This window comes from Mastacembelus armatus, chromosome 23 (assembly GCF_900324485.2).
Source record: "Mastacembelus armatus chromosome 23, fMasArm1.2, whole genome shotgun sequence".
Lineage (NCBI taxonomy): Eukaryota > Metazoa > Chordata > Actinopteri > Synbranchiformes > Mastacembelidae > Mastacembelus > Mastacembelus armatus.
In genome coordinates, this window is record NC_046655.1 from 6843761 (window position 1) to 6867981 (window position 24221).

Here is a 24221-nt window from a genome sequence, read left to right on the forward strand (position 1 = left end):
TTTCTGCATTGTATTATGAGAATGTACCAGCATGGCCACCTTGTAAATAATATACCTCAAAATTTGGTGCTGGCAAGGGCTCAGACTCATTTACTTTGAATGTAAATGCAGTATGTGTAGACCTGGCATTGCTTTCCCAGCTTCAGTAACCTTTTACTAGTGTGTTTTTTGCCTGCATTTGAATGATCAGCTGGAATGAGGATGCTCCTGACATGCTTGAAATCACCTACAGACGTTAGGCTTGTTAAAGTGGAAGGCACACATAAACAGCTTCCCATAATACTAAGCAACAATGCACCACATCACCGTGTATAGTGTTTATAATGTTGGTATGTGATGAAACACAAATGAAAAGCATTTGAATCACCAGTCTGAGTGTTTCTAAATCTGTTTTTGTTTTTATGAATGAGCTTGTTTTTTTTTGTTGACCATTTGTCATGGTTGCTTGTTTTCAGTAAGATCATTTTACAAATGCCAACTGAGGCTTAAAAATAAAATTTAGATATTTTAAAAAACTGTTGACGCTTACTCATTTTCATCCACTTCTCTATGGTAATTAATATTTTTGGTCTGTGTATGTAGGCATCCACGTGGTGGCAGTGCATTTCATTTTTTTACAATTTGACCTTAACTGCTGGTCCCATTTTCTCATGACATACTGCACATGCACCGTATGAGCCCTGTAATGTGATGCAGTGTCTTGTCTACAGCCACATTCGGTGAATGACTTGAGGTTGGAGAACAATGCATGATGACTTTCAGTTATGAAAGTCTTGTCTTTTGAAGACAAACTGGTCTACTGGAGAAATTGTAGCTGTAGGATCATGCCCTTCATAATGTGTGTTATAAGTGATTTAGGTGCATCTGGGAATTACGAATTTTCACACATAAGATTGAGAACTAAAGCTATCATGAAGAAAATCCCACGTCTATGACTATGTAGAAATTGGAAACATACAGCATTATCTAAATCCCTTTTTGTAGTTTGCCCTCGTATAATAAACGTCATTTCCCATAATGCATGTTGGAGTACAGCTTTCCATGCTAGGAAACGTAGTCACGCTGTGACCTGGGTATTTTTTCAGTACATATAATTGATATGATAATATTCTTTTCTTAGGTTGATTAACGTATTTTAAATATATGTGGTGTGTCCATCATTATAATTGGAGGTAGTTTATTGAAGAAATGTTTGAGATACTTCGTTGAACTACGAAGACCACAATGCACCTGGCAATCGCTGCTTCTCTGCTCACATCCGCTTGACTCGCGATTTGTGCTGGAGAAAGGACTTTGTGAAACTGCAGCGATGTCAGTCCAGGTTGTGGCAGCGAAAATGGCAGAGGTCGAACTCAAAGACGTCCCCACCGGAAAAGACTTACCGGCTGGGTCTCCGATGACACCGACGTCGGAGGGCAAGAACCTCGGCAGGAATGAGCCGCACGAGGCCGGTTCCTCTGCCGTTGCATCCCCTACAGCGGAGCCCTCCGCCAAAGTCGGGGAAGGCAGCCTGGGTTTGCTCACCCCGAACCCCGCGAAGATGCCGCAGGCGTCGGCTATGAAGCGGTCGGACCCGCAGCAGAACGGCGGAGAGGCTTTTGTCAACCGTGACGGCACCGTCGCTGAGGCTCCGCGAATGAAAAAGGCGAGTGAGACAAGATTTTCCTCCATAACTGTTTTATTCTCCCTGGACCACCGCTAAGCCCCCGGTCGCATTGAAATATCGCTGGGAAAGCTGGCATTGTGTGACAATGCTAACAGGCTAGCTGTTCCCAAAGCTGATTCAGCTCTGCCAGTTAACACTTTAATTCATGCTTTTAGATGCTAATAACAGCGTATAAGGTGTAATAAGAAGTAAACACTCATTTGAAATGCACGTTTTATTTAAGCTGACACAGTTAATATTTAGGACATACCCTCAGAAACTTAGCTGTGTGAGTACCCAACTGTTTTAAAAACATACCCCACACTTATTTTAAACATCCACGTGTTTCTGTGGGTGTTTGGCTTACTATTATCATAGGCACCATACAAGAAATACAGATTTTGATGTTGTTAAATTAAGAACAGGCACAGACTTAAATGAAATCTTGTCAGCAAATGTGATTTCCACTTTTAGGTGTAGAACTTTACTGCAACACTGTGTTAGCAAAGGATATATGTATGGTGGTTTCTTAAAATACATGCCATGGTGAGGTTTAACATGATGCAGTCTTATGCAGTGCCACCCCAAGTGCAGATATAACAGTGGCCAGTAATCTGTAACACCAGGCCACTTGTGTCACTTAGTTTACTTGAACCTGATTTATTTTTTGGAGCACCTAGGACTGACCGGTGAAGGGAGTTCCTGCCCCTGTGGTTTGATTCAACAATCAGACTGACTTGGCAGGCCTTTTGAAGGGGTGGGACAAAGATCTGAATACGGTTTGGCTGAGGTTCTGCCCTAAATGCACCTTATCTTTCTGCGTCTTGCAAAGTCTTGATTACTGGAGAAGTGAATATGAAGGGCAATGTTCAAGGAAAGAACTGTTTTTGATAAGCAGTTCTCTGAGGATGCTGCCAGCTGTGTTCCATAGTTAACAGTGATAACCTTTGGTCATTGTAGTGCACTTTATCTATGGTAGTCAGATTGAGGAGTTGATTTTAGATATGTCTGAGGTGAGACTCTGTTTCATGGATGCTTAAAATTGTACTTTTGAGATGAATTTAGATGTGTGTTAGACAGTTTGTCCTCCAGCTGTGGCATCAATTCAAAATATGAGTTCAGTAAGCAAAACATTCAGCTGAAAAAGCAAGGCTGGGTGATTGTCAGCCTTAGAAAAAGTTGAAACCTGAGCTCCTATGCTTTAATATTATCCTGTCCCATCAAAGGAAGGCTGACTATAAGACCCACAGGCAAAAGTGTATTGCACAGTGTGAGAATGGACTGCACACCAACAGCAAATGGCTTTGTGTGCCTCATGCTGTCACTATCAAGCAGGCAAATGGAAGTCAGCCAGCAGCTGGATGCACTGGGCCCACATTTGGGTGAGCCACTTTTGGGGGTCAGCTTGAGGCCGGGCCTAACAGACGGCAACAGCCATATCTGTATTATTGAGGAGGCCAAGTTTGCTTACAGGACCATGGAACAGAGTTTATTTCAAAAAGGCTTTATGTTAAAAAAAAATCTGATTGGAAGTTTGTAGTCTCATATTTTCGTTTTCTATTTAGTGGTTGTCTATGGAAGACACTTTGTGTAAGAAAGAAAACTTGTGATGCTAGTTTAGAATGTAGGCTCTATAGAATTTTGTTTACTTAGGTTTCAGTATATTTGCTTTTAATATCTAATGTAGCAGTGATGGTTGTGCTTTTATCCTTTTATCAGTGCATTTAAATAAGATAACGATAAGAGGGATGTATGTTCTTTATGTTAACAAAAGCTTGCATATTCAATTTCAGTTTTCAAAAGAGAAACTGTACTTGCATTTTACCCTACGAGGGACTATTTCTGAATTTTTAGCAATGTATTTATTTCATATCATGCTGGACAATAGAGACAGCGAATTCTCAAGACCATGGACTGGCCTTGAGCATTTGCTGGATTCAGCTTGGCCATTGCTGTAAAGGGTAAGTGAAGCAGTGGGGCTGATGATGCAGGCATTCAGGCAGCAGTGTTAACAGAGTGACTGGATGACTGGCTAGCTTTTAATCCGTTCTTTTATCATGTCGCCACATGAGGGGATTAAAAGGAGAGCTCTCTGTTATAACTGCGCCCAGATGTAAGCTTTTTGAGTCAGTGATGAGTTTCATTGTAACCCTCATGGTTTGGCATGCATTTCTCTGGCTTCAGAGGCATCCATGGGTTGATACCTGCAGTTGGGAAGGAAGGAAACAAACAAAGACGTAGGCCTAGTTGCCAGCATGACTAATGTGTGTGGCACATAGTGGTTGTAGTCTCATATTTGTTCAGTAAGGTCACCTGCCCAGTAGCTTATACTGCTGCCTTATTTAAAACAGATGGTTTACCTGGCAAACTGACCATAGAAAAGACTTTATGAACCATCATGTGGTTCACTTGAACAATTCTCCACTGACATTTGACACTTGGCAAGGCCTGAACTTCCTAACAGGTTTTAGGAAAGCATGCACAGTGATATTTTTGAATGAGAACAGTGTGTGTGTGTCTGTGTGTGTCTGTGTGTGTGTGCATGTAAGATCATCCCTCTCTCATGTAATGTTATGCCACCCTCTAAGCTGTTCCTGGTAGTGCTCACTGGTTAACAGGCTTATAGTGACTTGTGACTGCTCTATTTGGGAAGAACTTTGTGGAAGATGTTATGTATTCAAACAGACTGATCTCAGTCAGGGTATCTGCACTTCTAAAAAATTCTGTTAGGTAATGTACACTGAACTGCCTGGCGTTACTTTGTGTAGTATACATTTGCTTCAGGCCCCTGTACTCAGTAAAAGGCAAAACCTGCAGACTTTACATTAAGCTTTTTTTTTTTTTCTGGCCTATTAAAAGCTTTTGAGATTATTAAAAATGACCCAAACAGAAGGACCCAGCATGTAGTTAAATGTACAGCCAGTTTGTTGTTATAATTTTATAAAGTTAAGTAGTCAAAGGTAAAAAATCACTGCTCGCTGTCATCTTCACCTAAAATCACTGAGCATTTGCCTCTGCCCTTGACTGTCCTTGGCTACGAAGTTCTTCCCCTGCGTCCTCTCATTTGTGAGTCACCTCAGCAACTCAGCTGGTCTGTGTATGTGTCTGTGAGTGTGCACTCAGTGGTAATGGCGTGCACTTCCCCTTGGGATCCTGTCTCCTCACTGGAGTCAAAAGGCTGTCATAACCTCAGCATAGTTTTGTCTTTACCAAATGGATTTTGAGAATTACTGTTTGTGAGATGCCAATAAATAAATAAAGTGAATAAAATAAGTCACCTCTTTGCCTGCACTTAAACCTGTTTGATTTTTGCAGGGTCACATAGTGCAGGGTAACATTTTTTATATCAGATTAGTGATTAACATATTAAAAAGCATTAGCAATAATCAGATCTGACTCACTTCATCTTTGCTTCCTCAAATATAATAATTGTAGGATTTGTGTAAATCCTTATCGTTTTTTAAATGAATTTATATAAAAGACTTTAATTTACCTGGTTTCTGGAGTTTAGTTTAGTTTGTCTTTCCCAGCAGACCTAACATACAGTTACATAATTTCTGTTTGGTAGATACCTTGGAAAATTACACAGTCAGCTTGAAGAGGGGTGCACAGGGTGCAGATTAATCATCAATCAGCTAGTCACTGGTAAGAATCTGCACAATCAAGAACTCAGATGGAAATATGGAAAGCTGGCCTGTCCTACTAGCCATACTATCACCAAGCATACACAATTTAAACATCACTGTGGCTGTAAGTATTGTACATTAGGCTGGGTAGGTCTCTATTGAGTAGGGAAACCTGTTCTCACTCATTAGACAAGGTGTTGACAAGCTACATTCTGTAGTTACTCTTTATATATAGGTAAATAAACTGTTTAATACCTTTTTTAAAACATGTGCTTCTTTCTTCAAAGAAAGATTGCAATTTCTCACCTCAGCAGAATAAGAGCAAAAAAAGTGGCGAAATAATTGAATGCACATTTAAATCCTTGCTGTGGCAACGTTTGCATGTCCACTGCTTTGACAGCACAATCTGTATAATCTCTGGTGAATCACTAAATAATAATCTTGTGCACAGCTGTACAGCTCATACCTCCAACAGGGTGCGAACCTGAAGCAGGACAATAAATCCACAAAGTAATAAGAATTCCAGGGCACACAATGGATGTCTAGATCATCTTAATTTATTAACAGAAAAGTCAGGTTAATAATAGGCTCTCCTTGTCAGTAGTCTCATTTGATTTCAAAGGACATAGGTAGAAGGCAGACTATGAAATTAGGGGCAAACATTTCAGAGCTAGAGACGCTTTTTTTTAAAAGTTCAACAAATAATGCTCTTTCCAAAGTTTTCGACATTACCAGATGAATATAAGAAACTATCCCTTTCAAGAAGTCTTCCTGCGTTTACAACCACAAGTGACTCCTCTTTGTCTGGCCCCTGATATAAGGCACTTCTTCTTCTCCTTTCGGCTGCTCCCTTCAGGGGTCGCCACAGCGAATCATCTGCCTCCATTTAACCCTGTCCTCTGTATCCTCCTCACCCACACCAACTATCCTCATGTCCTCCTTCACTACATCCAAGAACCTCCTCTTTGGTCTTCCTCTAGGCCTCCTTCCTGGCAGCTCTAACCTCAGCATCCTTTTACCAATGTATTCACTGTCCCTCCTCTGAACATGTCCAAACCATCTCAATCTGGCTTCCCTGGCTTTTTCTCCAAAACATCTAACATGAGCTGTCCCTGTGATGTCCTCATTCCTGATCCTATCCATCCTCGTCACTCCCAGAGAGAAGCTCAACATCTTTAGCTCTGCTACCTCCAGCTCTGCCTCCTGTCTTTTTCTCAGTGCCACTCTCTCTAAACCAGACAACATTGCTGGTCTCACCACTCTCTTGTCCACCTTTCCTTTCATTCTTGCTAACACTCTTTTGTCACACATCACACCTGACACTTTCCTCCACCTGTTCCAACCTGCTTGTACACAGTTAAATTAAATACATGATTTCCTCCTAGCTTAAAGAAATACAATGAAGGAAATAAGGGACTGTATGTTGTATGAGCAGGCAGCAGAGTAAGAAATGTGTATTAAAATAAATGCTTGTGTTGATGTTGTGTAATTTGCCATGGCTTAACTGCATCTGCCACTCATGAAAGGGTGTATATTTGTCCGGCTTTGCCCTCAGTGCACTTAGCTGAGGTTTAACGCTGTTTTTAAATGACCTGTTGGTGAAAACCTGATTTGTCTGATCTTTCTCGGGTGTGCTCGCTCTTCTGTTCCTCAAGTTACTGTCACAACACTTTCATTTTTGCTTCATATCATCAAATAGTGGATCAACACAATAGTTAAACCAAAACTGCACTTACTCATCTGTGCGTTACAAACTGCATCCACTGTAGGACATCACTCCCTCTGTTGTTTGTGTTGTTTTGTTGTTTTGTGGCCTGGCCTAGCTTTCTCGCTCCGCAAGCTCAGTCTGCCCTCTCACAGTGTAAATATCAACACCACGCAGCAAAGGCATGTGTGAGATCACACCTCCCCTAGCCATCTTCACCCAATGCAGCAAGGGGCGACTTAGGATACTGGGTGTTGGTACTTTACACCAGTTTGAGTTTCTCTCACCCCAAGGTTGCCAGATAGTAAGCTCTTCCACACTATCCAGACAGGATGTTTTAGCAGCTATGTTGGTGCAGGAATGAATGAATGATTACCTTGAAATGAAAATCACAACTTTTTTAAGATACACATTTTCTTGATTTAACAATATATTTCTTAAATCTTTGTCATCAGTCTTTTTCAGCGTCAGAAATTACACTATTAGATTATATAAGATGACACTGACACTTCATTTGTGTATTTTATTAATTTCTGAATCATTTAATTCATGCTATTTGCAGCTTTACACACAATTAAATATATAACTACAGCAAGACCATGCAAACACATAAGGTTAAATAGCTAGCTAAAGCTCAGCTTTTAATTGAGCATCTGTAGAACAAAACTAACAGCCAGTCACTGCCAAGGAGGTTGTGGTTTTTTTCTGTGATCCAGGGAAGTGGGCTGCTAGTACTAAAGGCTAAATCTGTGCACTGCCAGTGCTGATGCACATGCTCAACGCACACGCACACACACATACACACATACACATACATATATGATTTTCTAATGTGTGTTGGAGCACCACTAGGTGTATTCACCTGTGCCCTGGCTGAGAGGTAAAGTCAGGTCAATATCAATCAAAACTGTTATATTAGCTTTAATTTAAGCATTTTTTTAATAATTAAGCTTTTTGTCATGATGTCAAAGATGTCACCTTCAGTGACATTTTAGCTAATTTAGGCTTACTTTGACATTAGAAGTGTGTGGGTGTCCTCACTAGTGTTGAAAACATGTAAAACACTTGTATTTGACCTGCCAACATCTGTTCGTAACTGCTCCTACCACAGTTTCAATATGTGGTGCCTACAATATGTGGTGTTTCCAGATTAAGCTGACTTCACAATTATGTTGCCCAACTTTCCAATGGCAGTACAGAGACCACTGGCTTTTGCATAGACCGCTGTACTCAATATGCCAAATTCAGTGTCAGAATTCAGTTTATTCACACTCGCCCCAACACCTATCTCTGTGGCAGAGAGTGGAGTTTCTGGCATGTGGTCTTCCTCAGCAGTTGCTTTGTTGTTAGCGTGGTACTGCCAGTCAGTGACTGTGCTTCCCTGTTCCTGAGTGAACTACCCACACATATCTACAACCACGGCTCCCCAGTCCAGACTCATTTCCTGCCTTGTCATGAGAGCTTGCTCGTCATCTGAGCTCGCTATCACTGTGTACAGCTCATTGAGTTACACATCTTTCCATCAAAAGCTGTTTTACACGCTTCAGGTTCTTGGAACAGTGAATGGAGGGAAAAAGAGAGTGCTTACTTTTCCTGGAACCTGTGTGTTAATAAGAAGCCAGCGTAGTGTGAAATTTTAAGCCTGTTGGTTTAGTTACTGTTGAACAAGCTTGTGTGTGTGTGTGTGTGTGTGTGTGTGTGTGCGTGCGTCTCTCTCTCTCTCTCTCTCTCTCTCTCTCTCTCTCTCTCTCTCTCTCTCTCTCTCTCTCTCTCTCTCTCTCTCTCTCTCTCTCTCTCTCTCTCTCTCTCTCTCTCTCTCTCTCTCTCTCTGTGTGTCTGTCTGTGTCTGTGTTCCCACTAGCCTGCAGTGTTGCGTTAACAAGAAATTCAGAGAGCAGCGGACATTGACAGTGAACTCACTATGAAGCATGGCAAGGAATTTAGCTCCATACTCGAGCACCGCATGTGAACAAGGGGCCAACATTGTCTTCAAAAAGTGCTGCCTCACAAAAGAGTCCTCAAAGCCTGAAATGAAGCCCCACACACCCATGTGCCAGCCTTGCCTCCTGTTAGTCAGGCGAAACCACCAGCCTCTGGCAGACTGATACGACAGCAGTTCAGGACTGAAGCACATCGAGGCTGGGAAATGGATATGTACGTCTAGCTGTATATAAATAGGGTTAAAGACTTTAAGAAAAAACTTCTATGGTATTAAACCGAGATGAAGCTTTGAGTGAAACGTCAAGTGCAATAATCATCAGCTCAACAGCACCAAGAACTCTAATGTTAAAGAATTGTTGTAATGTTTTGCCATGGTAATATTTTGGCTGCCTCATCTGGAACAACAGACTTGTGATGTAAGGTGTGTTGTAAACACTTCCAAGTATGGGTGTTAGCAGAAAGGAAGTAGGGAAACTTCTTTTATTACCTGAGGCATTGCCATCTCATCTCTAACCCCAACACTAAACCTAACCTGCTTGCGTTTTCCTTAAACCTGCGGTAACACACCAGCTGACAAACTGTTAACTTAAAATTGTTAAACTACCATATTTTTCAGACTATAAGTCACATTGTTTTTACTCCTCTGGCTTATAATGTATCTTATACAGTGAAGCGACTTATATGTGTATATTTACAGTCGAGTAGTCACTAGCGTTAGATGGCACTCTTGACTCAGTCGAAAATACTGCAGAGGTATAAGAGCTATACTGCAGATTTCCAGCTGCAGGTAATAAAGTATGCAGCTGAAACAATGTCTGGAGTGAGTGTCGGCAGTCAGGCAACCCGAGGATGAATTAATTAGGTAATGCACTTCTGCTTGTTGTTTTGTCTAGCTTATGTTCTTCATAGGTTGATCTAGACTATAATTAGTATAATTAGAAATGCGATTTATACATCGAAGTGACATATATACGTTTTTTTTTTTTCTGTACAACAAGGCTGTTTTTGCTAAAAGTGACAAATATTCTGGTGCGATTTATAGTCTAGAAAATAAGGTAGTTATTGCAACCCTGCTAAAAAAAAAAAAAAAAAAAAGCGGTTAGCTATTTAGGCATCACGCAAAACACAGAGTAATGTTAGCATTTATTTAGAGTTGTGTGTGGTGCGTTTGAAAGAGGTTGGTTTCATCAATTAAGTGTGACACATTTCACATCACACATAGTTGTTTTATGCATTGTTCATTTTTAAAAGTATTGACGGTAATTGGTACACGGTAAATTCCTTCACATGGCTCATTGTTTATTTTTTTCCAGCATCCATTGATCTAGAGCTAGTCAAGATTAAAACAAACAAAAAACCCACTCCTAATTAAACATAGATCATTGACCCCATAATGGGTTTATTCAAAAATAGACCAGCACCACCCACCGCTCTATGTCTTTGATGTAATTATACCTTCCCTACAGGGAGAAGCAGCTATTTTTGGCCATTCGAGAGGGGGGAAGAAAAAACACAAACATGCAATTTCAGAGATGAGACACTTCATTTTTGAGATTTTTGATGCCATTAATCTTTTTCGTGTTTGTTTTGGTTGTGGAAGGATGCATTGCTTCATTTAACTTGATGACAATAAATACTAATTTGCCGTTCATTCCAGTGAAAGGATTTATTGATTCTTCATGTTGGGACTGATAGAATCAGTGACTACTACGATGAGTGGATATGGATACAGTAAATATAACGTCACAGAAAAGATGTGGTGTTCTAGAGTCACTTCTTAATCCTGTACATTTTGTCTGATTTGAGGGCCATAGAGAGTAGGAAAGAATAGATTTTAAAAATGATCTGGTTAATAATAATGCTGATCACTTTGCCTCTAATGTGAATGGAAGTTGTTTGGCCACCGTTATCTGATGGGATAACTAAGCCTTGGGGCTCTAAACTGTGTCCTAGTTTGGTCTACATGGGCAGCAAGACCCTGTTACACAACTGAAGTGTGTGTATGTGTATGTAAATGTGTTTGTGAGAGAGAGAAAGAGTGGGATAAACAAAGGTCATTACTAGATTAAGTTTTTTAGTTTGGCCTTTAGAGGAAAACCATACATATGTAGCTAACCTAGTCACCCAAAAAATCAGTTAAGCTGTGATTTATTTGTGATATTTGAAAAAGTTTTCCTATAGGAAAATAAGAAGCCTGATAAAATCTTTAAGTTGTCCTTGAAGAGCATGTGGAGCCTGTAGTCTTGGCACTCTTTCTTCATTCAGTGGCAGATAAGAAGGGAAAATCATGTGAAGGAGAAGGAAAAACTTCCCGAAATCTCTGAGTGTGTTTGCTGTTTCCTCTCTTCATTAAGGAGCAGCTAGGGTTTAATGTGACCCCGTCATTCATTGCCTGTTCTCTTCTATTATTGGTGTCTCCATTAGGCTTTTACTGTGACTATCAGACCATATCAGAAGAGCAGGGCTTGTTCTAGAGGCCAGTGCTCAGTGTAAATAGCCCTGCATACTTTCAATAGTTTTATAGCGGCACTGGGAATATTCAGAGCCATCTAGAGGGAAGCTAGATTCATTGAAAATATGGGTTTTTTTGGTTTAACATTATGATTCTTAACTACAGTTTGGCACAACAACAAAAAAAAATCTTTGGATTATCCACTAATGTTCCTATTGTTGAGTGAGAGTTCAGATTTTTTTAGCCTTGCTGGTTGTATGGCTTTAGGAATGGCAGAGTCACTCAGTTCAAACATTCATGATCCACAAAGGATTAATTGTAAAACATAGGTGATCTCTTAATTTCCCAAATTGTGCATTGATCAGATCAGATTTTTCTTTAAACTCAATGGTGTAGAACCATTGCCATTTCTATCAGCCTGAACTGTACTTTTGTTTAATGGAAATGATAACATAACATGCTAAAACAAGAATGTGAATATAATGAACACAAAGCCTGTTAAATATCAGGATCTTAGCACTCTGACATTTGAATTTAGCTCAAAGAATAACTGTGGCTAAGTCTCTTTTTATCTGCTTAAGGCATCTGTTCATTGATTGATGTTGTATATGCTGACAGTGTATGTAGGGTTCAAAGTGAAAGAGCAGTGGACGACTGCTTCTGGTGCTGCTGGAGACGTGGCTGAGCTGAGTGAAGTAAAGCCCTGTGTTGGCACAAAGCCTCTGGCGACACTTACGTGTTGTGTGGGCACGTGTTGGGCCACTGGTAAATTGCGTGTGGGCTCAGTGACTGCCAAGTGTATGTATGGTAATGGGTCTGTGAGCGCATTTGACTCGTGACTTAGTTTGTGTATACCATTATTTACAGCTTGAGCACTTGTCTGTGTATATAAATCAGCAGGAGCCATTCTTACATCACAGCCACCCTGAGGGCGCCTTGATACGCACATGCTCATTCACACACCGCCTCACGCTAGCTGCTTCCTCTATCCTTTTTTTTTTGGTTGGACAATGTGGTCAGGATTTTTTTTTTTTTTTACTATTGGATGAGAGGAGGGCAGTTGGGACAGTATGGGTGTGGCTACCTTACATTTCCTTTGTGGCAGCATTTTTTAGATTCATGCCCATTCACATTGCATAAAAAACACCATGTCCCATAGAAAATTGCATGCAAGACTGTTCCATTGGAAGAACATAGCATAGATAGAAATGGTACATCAAGGTCATAACAGATGGGTGACACAAAGGCAGGCATACATTATTAATCTGATGTCGTATTTAGGTGTTGTGTGCTCTTGCTAATGATCTTCTTTTCACAGCTGCTAGTCTGAGCAGTTCTCTGCCTTTACTTGCCTGCACACCCCCCTGTGCGTGCACGCCAGAGCTTTACAGAGCTGTTTAACTAAAAGCCAGGCCGCTCTGTCTGAGTTGTACACCTGTTTTTGAGTGCCTGGTCTTTGTTGTGTCTTGACTTCAGGAGTTGATCTTGCTCTGTTCTTTTAGAAGCTATCTGTATGCCTGGCACCCATCAGCGCCCAATAAATATTTCATTATTGATGAGAAGTACTAGTCTGGAGACCAGCACCGTAAATGCTACTGTTTCATGTTGTTTTTGTAATGTAGTTTATTCTTTTGAATCATCATGAGCCTAACAGAGTCTGAATCCTAAAACTTTCTCAATAGTTTTCAAAAGAAAGATGCTCCTCTTGCTGCTGTTGCTTCTAATTTCACTCAAAGAATTTTAAAAAAAAAAAAGGGTGACTGTACTCATTGCACATGTGTGTAATGTGTTAGGCAGTAACAGCAGCTGAAACAAGAAGTGTCTAATACTTAACACAGTGAGAAACTGTGATTCATGTCTGATAGACATTCAGACTCTTACAAGGCTTGTTTTATTAATATCCCTGGTAGTCCAACAAGAGGTCTGCAGCTCTGGTTTCTAACTGAAGCCAGCAGTCATCCAGGGGCAGCATGGCCTGCAGCGAGACACTGTCCTATACTCCACAGTAATGGCAACAGGATCGATCGTCAGCCAGTGTGTCAGTCACCAACACTGCGCTCTGACAAGAACAGGAAATCCTGTCAGCTCTCTCCTGCTAAGTTGCACTAAATAGCAATGTCAGCTCCATCTGTAAGTTCTGAGGGTTCTGTTTGAAAAGACGCCTCAACAAAACCAAAGGTAAAAGAAAATGCAGCTTGTTATGAGTCTGAGGCAGTATAGAGTACAGACTGTACTTTCTTCATTCGTGGACATTGATGCCATGCGAGTTGAATCAGAGGGCATAGTATCGCACACTAGCAGGGATTGTGTTTGATCAAGCTTCAATTACGGAGGCAGGGAAGTTGTGAAAAGGGTGAGACTGTGCTGAGTGGTGGAGAGACACAGAAAGAAAGACAGCAGGACAAACATGTGCAGCATTCTGTCTGCTACAGTCTATTTTTGTTTTTCTTCTGCACAATAGTAACCCAGGAATAGCAGCTTGAAAGCATTAATCACATATCCACAGGTCTTTTGATGTGCATGCTGAGTGCTTCTTAAAAACATGCATATAATAAACTGTGGCCCACTCTCCAGTCGAGTTGTATAAGAAAGAGTGTTGTGGCTGTGGAAAAGAAGGAAAGCAGAACTATAAACAAGCGAGGTGACTCAAATCAACAGAAAAGAAAGCATGAATAAGTGCACGTCCTTCACAGAGCACTATGCGTGGGAGGGCTGAAAAACAAGACTTTGGTGTGTGGCTAAGAGATTTGCTAAGGCAAGAAGATTTCCACTATTTTAAGAGCCAAGGCCGAACATTCGGGCATCAAGATGTCACAAATGCCACAACATTATGCTTTTCCATCAAGGTATCTTGACAGCGTTTGGCTGCAAGCTCTTTGTACTAACACTGTAGTAACAGAATGACACATTGCTGCTGTGTGTGCCCTAGAGAAGGCTTGATGGACTGAGTTGAATCAAGACACTTTGTTGTGACTGCCAACAAGCCTCTAGGTATATGTGTGTCATTAGGATATTGATTATTCAGAATGCATTTAAGGGCAAAATTAAAACCAGTTAAAGGATCCTTGCAGTGGAGTTCTAAAATGTGAAATTTGCTATGCTGCTTTATGTGCAAGTGTCACTCAAGTTTGGTTGGCAAAGAAAGACTCCATTGATGGGTCATAGCATCTCAGACTTTAATGTCATTGGAAAGTACCTTTTAAAGAAGTGCCTTTTTGTTTAACTGTAGTGCCCCTCATTTTCAATACAGCATGAAATTCAAGGGCAGTTATCAGATTTACTCAGAAATTGGTTCTGAGTTTCCTGTAGAGCTGTGAAGTTTTCAGATCTGCTTACTGTGGCCTCCTACATGTGTAATCCTATTTCTGTTGCCTTTAGACATTGTATTGAAGAGTAATAGCATTTGTGGAGTTATAGGACTGCACTTTTTTCCCCTAAATTGCTGCCAGATTGTGGACACTGTAGCAGAAGCACTTTTAGGATTTAGTGTGCTTTGAGGATATTTCCAGACATTTGTTTGTAGCGTTAAGCTGTTAACAGGATATGTTCCTAGTTTCCTCTCCTTGCATGAAGTCTTTTTTTTTTTTTGTTGTATGCTGTCACTCACTTTTTCAGGCTTTTTGGCCTGAAGCTTTTAAAAGCCCATTGGCAGATTGATTTAAGAGTACTTATCCTTGCACTTCAGCTCTTCTCTGCCTGCGTTCTCCTTTTAACTTTGTTTAGTCATCAGCAGCTCTTAAACTGCCATCAGCACATGGAAACTTGGCGTGATACCACATGCAGGCACTATGAAAGCAAAAGATGAGAAGCATTAACTGTTAACCAACCACTGCCCATATGCTGGTAAAAGTTGGCTGTGGTTGTAGTGTTTGTCTACAAAGAAATTTGCTGGCATTTTGTCCATATGTCTGGCCAGAAAGATTATCACAAGCCAGATTGACTAGTTGCAATATTCCATAATCCATCTTCAAATAGACATTGAAGTTTACAATGCTCAACTGCTGTTGTGTTGGATTTATAGTAAACTTGTGTCAAGGTTAATGACAATACAGAAATGATGCAAATTGGAATGATAAACAGGTTTTGTTTTTGATACCCAGTACTGGCACATATGCCACTTTGCTGTGCGTTACTGGGCTGGCGCTCAGGTTGCTCTGCCAGTGACGAAGGCTGGATTCCTCCAGAGGGGAAGGTATGAACAAGCAGGTACCTCTGAGTACCTACCTCTGGCCCAGGTAGAGAAGACGTCCTTCCCTCTGCACTCTTTGGGTTTCCTCACAAAGGACCTTGCATCAGGTCTCTGCTGGCCCACCTAGTTTGCCTTCAGTTCATTTCTCTTACCTGTTTCAGACTACAGGCACACTGAAAGATGTGATCTTCAATCAGTAAATGATCAACCACTAACTAAGTAGCATTCACGTCTAAGATTTTAGCCTGCCCTGTCCATGGCCGCTTTAGCAAATGACTGAAACCACAGTTCATCTTCAGTTAACTAGACCATCCTGTGACAAAACGTCACCCACGGCTGTCTTATTATTTCTACTGTTAAATACTAATTGCTTTTAAATTGTGTCATGCTACTTAATCAGCTCCCAAAGTTGTCTTTCAGATCAGCACCCTGAAATCTTCCTTTACATAGCATTCACTAATGAGCTCGCAGAAGCTTTGTGTTGTTGAACATATGAGGGAAAGTACAATGTGCTACATTTAATTCCTGTTGGATGTCATTTTGCCTGTTCATATTGGGTCCAATACAAAAGACTTGCCAACATTATAAAATGCGTCAGAGCTTTCTCATTCAGTGAAACACACACGCAGTCAGATGTCATTCAGACGAGGCTCCATTTCACTGCACTTGGGGTCTCACACAAACGCAAACATTCACATTCAGTTTTCTGCCTGTGGACAATAGCTCTTTGGTTTGAGATGGAGGGGGTGGTTGAATGACCTGGCCCACGATAGTCTGTGGCAGATCTCTGAAACAGTGAACTGTTTTAAAAGTGACCATTTGGTCAGCATTTTTTCTCTAATTACATATCTAGCAGCTTCAAAGACAATCCAGATAAATAGATTTCTTTTTTTAATTTAGTCTAATATTTCCTTTATTACAGCGACACACCTTGTCCTGCGTTCGACAGACAAATTCCTACCTTGTTCAAAAAAGCTCCAGACTTTGAACTGCTGTTGACATGACTCTGCATACAAATAGTGCAATTGAAGGTCTGTTAATATACCTTATACCTTATATATCAGTCTCTTTTAACAGAAATGAAAATAAAATGAAATGAGCACAAAGTGCAATGTGAGAAATGAAATCACTCAATAGGACACAATAAAACATAACCAACAACATGACCTTTTTAACAGTTTCAAGGTAATGGCGAGCTGCGGGGGAGCTGAATGAGGCAATGAAGAGATTGTTTTGGTGTCCTTTGCAGCAAATGAAGCCAAACCAAACAGGCTATTTTACCTTCATGAACATCATTGAATTTCAGTTTTTTTTTTTTTTTTCTAGTTCTCTTCAAAAACTGCAGATTGCAGAGAGCCACTGTTACTGTATGTCCTGATGCTGTATACCTCCACAGCGTTCATGTAAATTAGGTCTGATAGTTTATTATATGTTAAGGTTTAGGTCAGACAGGTCCAAGAGTTCTTTACACCCAACTGTGTTTTATGTTTCTTGGGAATGATCATTTCTCATGCTCAGGTTTGGTAAGAGTTCTGACAGATGTCACTTGAGTCCAGGTAATGTGTTTCTATGTGCAGGGCTAGTAGAGGACATCAGACCCAGCTGATGGCTCAAGAGGCACGGTGTTGTGTTGCTGCAGGGGTCTCTGCTCCATCCCATGTCCTGCGGTGTTTCATTCGGATCAAATTCCTTTCTAGACAGGTCTGGAAAAATATTCAAGATCAATCTCTTCTGCTGAGTACACACGCAGCAAAGAAAAGGCACTTTTGAACCGGAGGAACTTTCAACCTTTTATGTGTGTCCACACCACAGGAACTGAGAACTATAATAGTCCTTAAAACAGAGAGATCTTTAAAGCGAAACTTGAAAATTTTTCGCTAGCATTATTGTTGTATTGTATAGCAACCACCAGCCAATTTACGTTACTTTAAACTGATGATGTCATTCACTGTTTCCGGTTTTCAGCCAATCATCTTCAAAGGTCGAAGACAGTGGATTTGAGTTGAAAACACTGTAAAGGGAGCTTGGTGTTTTGTCTGTACAGAGATCTTGCACTGCATTTTGTTCAAGAAAGTGAAATTATTTTGTAAAAATGATGGCGACTGACCTTTATGGCTGCTTAGCAACCACAGAAAAGCTTTTTACTTTAAACCTGCAACTGTAGGTTTTTTAATTTATTTTTTATTTAGCAGTCAACCCAGCTGTCTTTCAGTTTGATCTTCAGTAATCTTACTTGAAAAGGCTGACTCTTTGCCTGATTCAAGTTTCACACACCAGCCTACCTGTAACCAAACTCTCCTTCATTGCATTGTTTTTGCTACAGTGGTGGTGGCACTGAAGCACGTACCTCCTTGAGAATTTAAACTCAGGTATTGTGATTAAATCTGGCTTAAAATGAGACTCGAGGAGACTGTGCACATCATAGATTCAAAACACACAAGGGTGTGTGTTCAGGGCATCAATATACTGGCTATTGTTATGTTGATATGCAATTTGTAACTCATCTTTTTCAGTCTGTAACAGTTCGGCCCTCATGGTGTGAGGCACAGCTTCTGGTACATTTCTCAAAATATTTTTTGTCTTCTTGGAATATGAAAATCACTTATTTGAAAATCCCTGGTTAGTGAATACTAAGTCCATAATTATGGACGTCATCAGCCCATGGCCTGTTTAATTTCTAATTTGTCTGTTTTTTTTTTTTTTTGCTTGTGACTTGGGTTAATCATGGTGCAGTTACCTTAAGAATTTATTCTCCAATGTTGTTATGTGCTTCTTGGGGAAACTACAGCAAAGCCAAACCTGTGACCAGTCAGCCGGAGTCTTCTGTTGAACTCAAAAAGTTTCAAGACAGGATCTCATATTTTGTGATGACTTCCTTAATAGCCTCACACACAAAGGTTTCACCTTTGTTGCATGAAATGGCTCTTGTGGGTTTGTTTTCCCCATAAGGTCTCAAAGGTTTCATTTAGGAAAAATTAATGTCTGATGAGAAAATTTCCAGGTCAGCAGGACCTCGTCAATCAATGGCTATGGGGAAAGCAAACAGTATGAGGTATAATATAACCGTATACCCTCCTACAGTACATCTGTGCCTGTTTGTTTTCCCTTTCTCTCACCCAGAGGGGTTTCTGTTTTTTCACCAGGCTGGCCCAGACGTTCTCCCTCTTCGTGTCCTCAGATCCCACGGCGTTTCAGCTAGCTTGTTGACTGTGTTCAGCTAGATTCCCCTGCCCTGTCCCGAAACCTGGTGTCTCACCAAAGAGCTGGAACAATACCATGCCCTTCTGGGTAGCAGCAGAACCCAAGCTGGTTATGACACGGGACAGGATTTAGTTTTTCTGATATTTAACTTAATCTTTGATGTGATGTTTTTATTTGCTCTCTAGCTGACAATGGCATCATGATCCATTACTGAAACTGACCAGCTTATTGATATAATCAAAGAACATTAATTTCATATGACTAAGGCCGGAATTAATTAATAAAAAAAACTTATTTTACAATTAACATTATATTTTATAATTACCTACCAATTTCTGCAGTTGACATGCTGAACATGTTAGGCCTTTCATGGTTTGGAAATTTTTCATCTTAATACAAATTAAGTCTAGTTTGTCCATGTTTCACTGAAAACAAAAAAAATGTAAGAGGTTTTTTTTTCTTTTTGTTGCGTGAGGGCTCAAGTGCACCCAGCTTGGTGCCTGCTAATTTATCATTGTTGCTTAGCAACATTAGAAGTTATTATCAGCATCGTGCACGTGTTTTTGTAGGGGCTACCAGTCTAAAAACACTTGTGAACATGTTGTCCAAGTCATCTTCTCTAATCAATGCAGAGCACTTTGGTACGACTGCCTACACCTGGCTTCACTCCCACTATCCCACATCCCCTCTGTTCTGTGGCACTATCAACATGTCCTCTTCACTATAGAAAATACATTTGAATTAGCTCTCCCTTTTTGTTTAATGCAGTCCCATTTAGCAGGGAATCACACACACAGAGGACTGGAAGTTGGCAGTCTTGGATGTGCTCCCAGTATTGAGTTAACATTCATTATTCACGTCGTTAGTGTCCCGATCAGTCACCATTCATAATGTAAAGGAGTGCAGTGGCAGGTTAGAGAGGCAGGGAGAAGGTGGAGCGTCATGAATGTCACAGAGCAGCGTAAAACCAGTGACAGATTTAGGAAAGATACGATATGGAAGTCTAATTTAAATCCTATCAATGATGTGACATAAATTATGTTTATTTGTTCAGCTTAAAATGGCTCACACAGTACAGCATGTGCCCTCACTGGTTTCAACTTTAAAATATAACAATCAAGCCCAGTTTTTGTTTAAATGTGAAGAGGTTCTTACTCGACATAATAACACTACTGTTCCCAGTGGCTGTCTAAATTTTATATGAATTGATTGAACTCTCTTGGAAAATTGCCTTTTTATGTGTTGCTGAGTCATGTAGAGCTCATCATACTGTAATGTACTAGTACATGGGCAGAGTGTTGCTGTCTCCATTAGTTGTTCTCAGTGCCCATCTTACTATCTTATATAAGGCGTAAGACTGTGAGAAAATGTCAAGTCATATCATCATAATGTGAGGTTTGGTACATTAGCTCAGGCCATTCAGCTTTATAATTATCTTTTTTCAAATCATGCCTTAATATCACTGCTCATCACACTGCAGGCTTCATTCATAAATACACATACAGGATAGTAAGCTGCCCAGCTGACCTGCACTAGGTGCATTATGCTTGTGCATGTATAGAAAATAATTTCGATAAACAGGTTGTTCTTCTGTTGAATCAATTGAATAATTCCATAGAGTTTGACCTTTAGTGTCTGAGCAACATATCTTCAGGGATTCAAGCATCCCCCGATGGCCTGTGGATGGTACTGATCTTTCCTTCATAGATTTTAGTTTTTAAAAGACATTAAATGACCCAATTTAATGACATAATCTCTTGAACAATCAACAATTAAACAAGAATACAGAGGTAGACGAGAGGGAACTGGAAAAAAACAAAAAAAAAGGAAAGGAAGGGAAAACAATTCATTGCATTGTTTTTGTGGGCACATGGTTACACCAGCTTGGACTGGATTGCAAGAAAAGCGGAGGCTGAAAAAAGGCAGAGCAGAAGAGGTGTAGCCTGCAAAATTATCCAACCTTGAAAGACGAGGTCCCCAAAATGCACAAGGCCTGGGATCAGACACGCGCCATATGTTCATCACACACCCCCACGCACATGTGGCAATGCTGAAGAGCAACAAGGATAAGGAAGGCGGTGAGCCCTGTTTGAAAAAGGTAAGGATTAAGGAAGGAAGTGATGCTCAGTGTCTAGAGACTGAGAACTCAATATCTTAATGTTGCCTCATATTACAAGAGAAAGTAAGATGGTTTCTGTTCCAGTCTGCATTAAAGCCACTTAAAACTGAGATCACTGAACTGAGAAATAAGGAGACACAGAGCTGAAAAAAGGATTTTCACTGTCGATGATTTCATGTGTTGATGTATTAGCTCTGGTCTGGATGACTCAGTCGTCATTTTGATTGGTCAGCAGCTTCACCTTGTGTCACGTACTGAACATATGGCACATTGTGAGAATGGGTAAATGAATACACCCACAGCCACAGCTTCGTGGTATTTGACGTGCATAGATGAGTTGACCGTCAGCATTAATGTTTTATACTTTCTGATGGATTTAAAAAGCTGTTTCTGTTTTGTACCCAAGGACACTTTGAATGAGGAATGGCATAGTTTTTTTTTTCATCAAATCTTTAAAGCTTTTCACAACATCTGCCTCAAAGCTGTGGCATTGGCAGAATCTCTTGCTTCTTATTAAAAATTTTGTCAGAATAATTTGCTATGTGTGATGTTATTCAGCTACTTCTTTCACAGATGAAAAATGAAATTGTGTGTGCTTGTGTTCGTTCTACATGGCACACACTCCCCAGTAGCATGTGAAGTGAGAAATAAATCAGCCATTCATACTCCTTAATATTATCAGTACATGATTTATGATCCATCATTGAATATGATGTAACAGTGGAAACATTGCAAATGTGATAGCATGGTGTCCTGACCGCAGTGAATGGTGAAACACCCCCCACTCATTTTACAGACCCAGCATGTTGCACCTTGTATGGCCTTGTCACTGGGTGATAATAGCCAGGTTTTCTCCTTTATCTTCTAAAGTCAGGGTGAAGTCAAAGCTGCTCCTATTTCTTGGAGATGGCACTATACTTGTTCTGCCTCTGCTATAATATTATCTTTTGCATCTTTTCAGATCTCTATCTACATATGTGATTGTTATTTTGTTCATTTGAACTTCTTTCTCTTTATGTCTTTAGATAAACCCAATATGGCCACACCTAAAAAGAAATCGAGTCATTAAAGGTTTTTTTTTGTTTGTTTGTTTTTTTTTTTTAAGTTTTTGTTAGTGTTCTGACTTTTGTAGGAGCTTTGTGTGTGTGTGTGTGTGTGTGCGCGTGTGTGCGTGTGTGCGCACGCGTGTGCGTGTGCGCGTGCGTGTTTGAAGCCTAATGAGTATTTCCAGAGAGCATGGGGTTTCAGCCTACTTGAAAAATAATTATGACAACAGAAGTTGGTAAATTGCACACAGAGTTCTGATCTCCCTGTTCTCCCTCTTTTTTCCACAGATCCAGTTTGCCGAGCAGAAACAGGAGTTCAACAAGCGTCCCTCAAAGATTGGCCGGCGTTCTCTGTCTCGCTCTATCTCTCAGTCGTCCACAGATAGTTACAGCTCAGGTAAACACACGCAAACACACTCTCTTCTTATTACTCAGTCCCTGTAGGCCACTATTTACCAGACCTGCTTGTGGATATGAGACTTTTCCGACGTAAAGCACGTTCCACCTGGACCAAAGTTAGTTGGCTTTATTTTTCTCCTCGCTAATCACCTCTGTCCTCGTCTCTCTCCCTCTCATTCTCACGCTTCTGATGTTGCAGTTCATGAGCAACTGTGGGTTCTGTGTTAGGGGATTATTAGCTGGTGGTCTACTGGAGAGAGGGGGGGGGACAGAATGCTGGGAAGTATTAGGTGTGGCTGAACCTGAATGGCATGGGAGACCCAAATCCCCACTCCCTTTCACGGCTAAAGTGGCTGGAGACGAGAAAGCTGAGAAAGATAAATGCAAAAATTGTCCAGAAATTTTTTTGCCTGTGAAACACTTTTACAGCAATAGAAATATACTCTTTATCTGCAGCACAAAGGGTTTGTGTGTATACATAAGGGACTGCTTTGTTTGTTCATTACAGCTGTGGGTGGTGCATCAGGATAAGTAGGTAACTGAGGGAAACTGGGTGAAGAAGACACCAGCATTAGTGGGTGCAAAAGAAAAAATAGCTTTGAAGAGACAGGAAAAAAGGACTTCTTTCCACAAGGCTTCTCAACCAGCCAAGGGATCTTGTAGAGATGCTCAATACAGACATGCATTTTAGTCTAATCTACAGCCAAGAGATGGCTGCAACCCGAATGAACTTTGGAACAGGTTTTCCTCGCTGTAATCATTGCTTTCATTTATACTGGCCATTACAAGAGCTCTTTCCAGTGTACTTTAGTTTATGAGATGAGGTGCAAACAATGTGCTCTGTTTGTGCAAAAATGTATTGAAAAGGTCATCTACAGCTAATATGAGACTTTAGAGTTAGACAGAGCTTGTTTGTATCTGACCATGTTGATCTTTGTATTATAAATCTCGCTTGATTTTTATTCTGCTTCAACTGCAGCTAAATAAATGCTGTCCAGGGAAGTGGAAACTGATTTTTCTACTACTGTAACTGCTGATGGCCAATATTAGCTTCATACTTATTTGAATATTGTTTTGCATAAAATGAGGCCTGTGGATTTTGATTACCATCACTCACACTCAGATCTTTTAATGGCCAGTATAAATGGGAGGAATAGCAAGCAAACATATTTCATTGTGTATTTAGGCACTTGACTGTTTAAGACAGACTTGAAAAATTGTGGACCTATCCATAATCCATATAAAACTTGAGGTCACCAGCGTCCGATGTCGTCTTTGCCAACTAAAGGAAAACAAGGGATCACACTGTATTTCCCAAAATGAGTTCTAGCTCCGGTATCAGGCCAAAGTAGGACAGTGTCAAGAGATGAGAGCACAGTCTGATATGAATAAGTTCTCATCATCTGCCTTTCCCTTCTCTTAACCTTTTGCTCTCTTTTCATCTCATCATCACTCCAAAGGCAGCAGATATTTCACATGTATTTTTATACTCCATAAGCTGCTTTATCTTCGGAGGCTCTTTGACTTGCTCGTGTGTGTGTCAGGGTCATTCACAGGGCATGGATCTTCCACTGACACCATTAACATGATGAATTCATGTGTGTGTGCTTGGATAGCGTCATCACTAGTGGCAGAATATGACGGACAGATGGATGCTCACTCGGTATTAGTGGACATCCACTACAGGGCAACAGAAAAAAAAAATCTACCTTGCACTCTTACTGAGAAAAGATGAAACATTTGGGTCCTGTGAATTCTCTTTTGATAATTTGATTTGAAAGATACCAGACTTTGGTGTGCAGATCCTCTCTAAGGTGAGAGAGTTTAAATCTGTGCCACTAAATTTCATTTTCTCTTTTCTTCTTTCTCTTCATGTTCCTTTGAGTCTTTCCTCTCAC

At 40.5% G+C, this 24221-nt stretch overlaps 1 protein-coding gene across 1 annotated transcript in view; it reads left to right on the forward strand.

Moving 5' to 3' along the window:
- The first annotated feature begins 1254 nt into the window (after window positions 1-1254).
- Window positions 1255-24221, forward strand: part of ahcyl2b (adenosylhomocysteinase like 2b) — a 33231-nt gene continuing 10264 nt past the window's right edge. Inside the window, exons 1-2 of the mRNA XM_026326949.1 lie at window positions 1255-1645; window positions 22213-22321. Of these exons, the coding sequence (XP_026182734.1) occupies window positions 1310-1645; window positions 22213-22321 (445 nt within the window). The 5' untranslated portion in view covers window positions 1255-1309. The remainder of the gene's footprint in view (window positions 1646-22212; window positions 22322-24221) is intronic.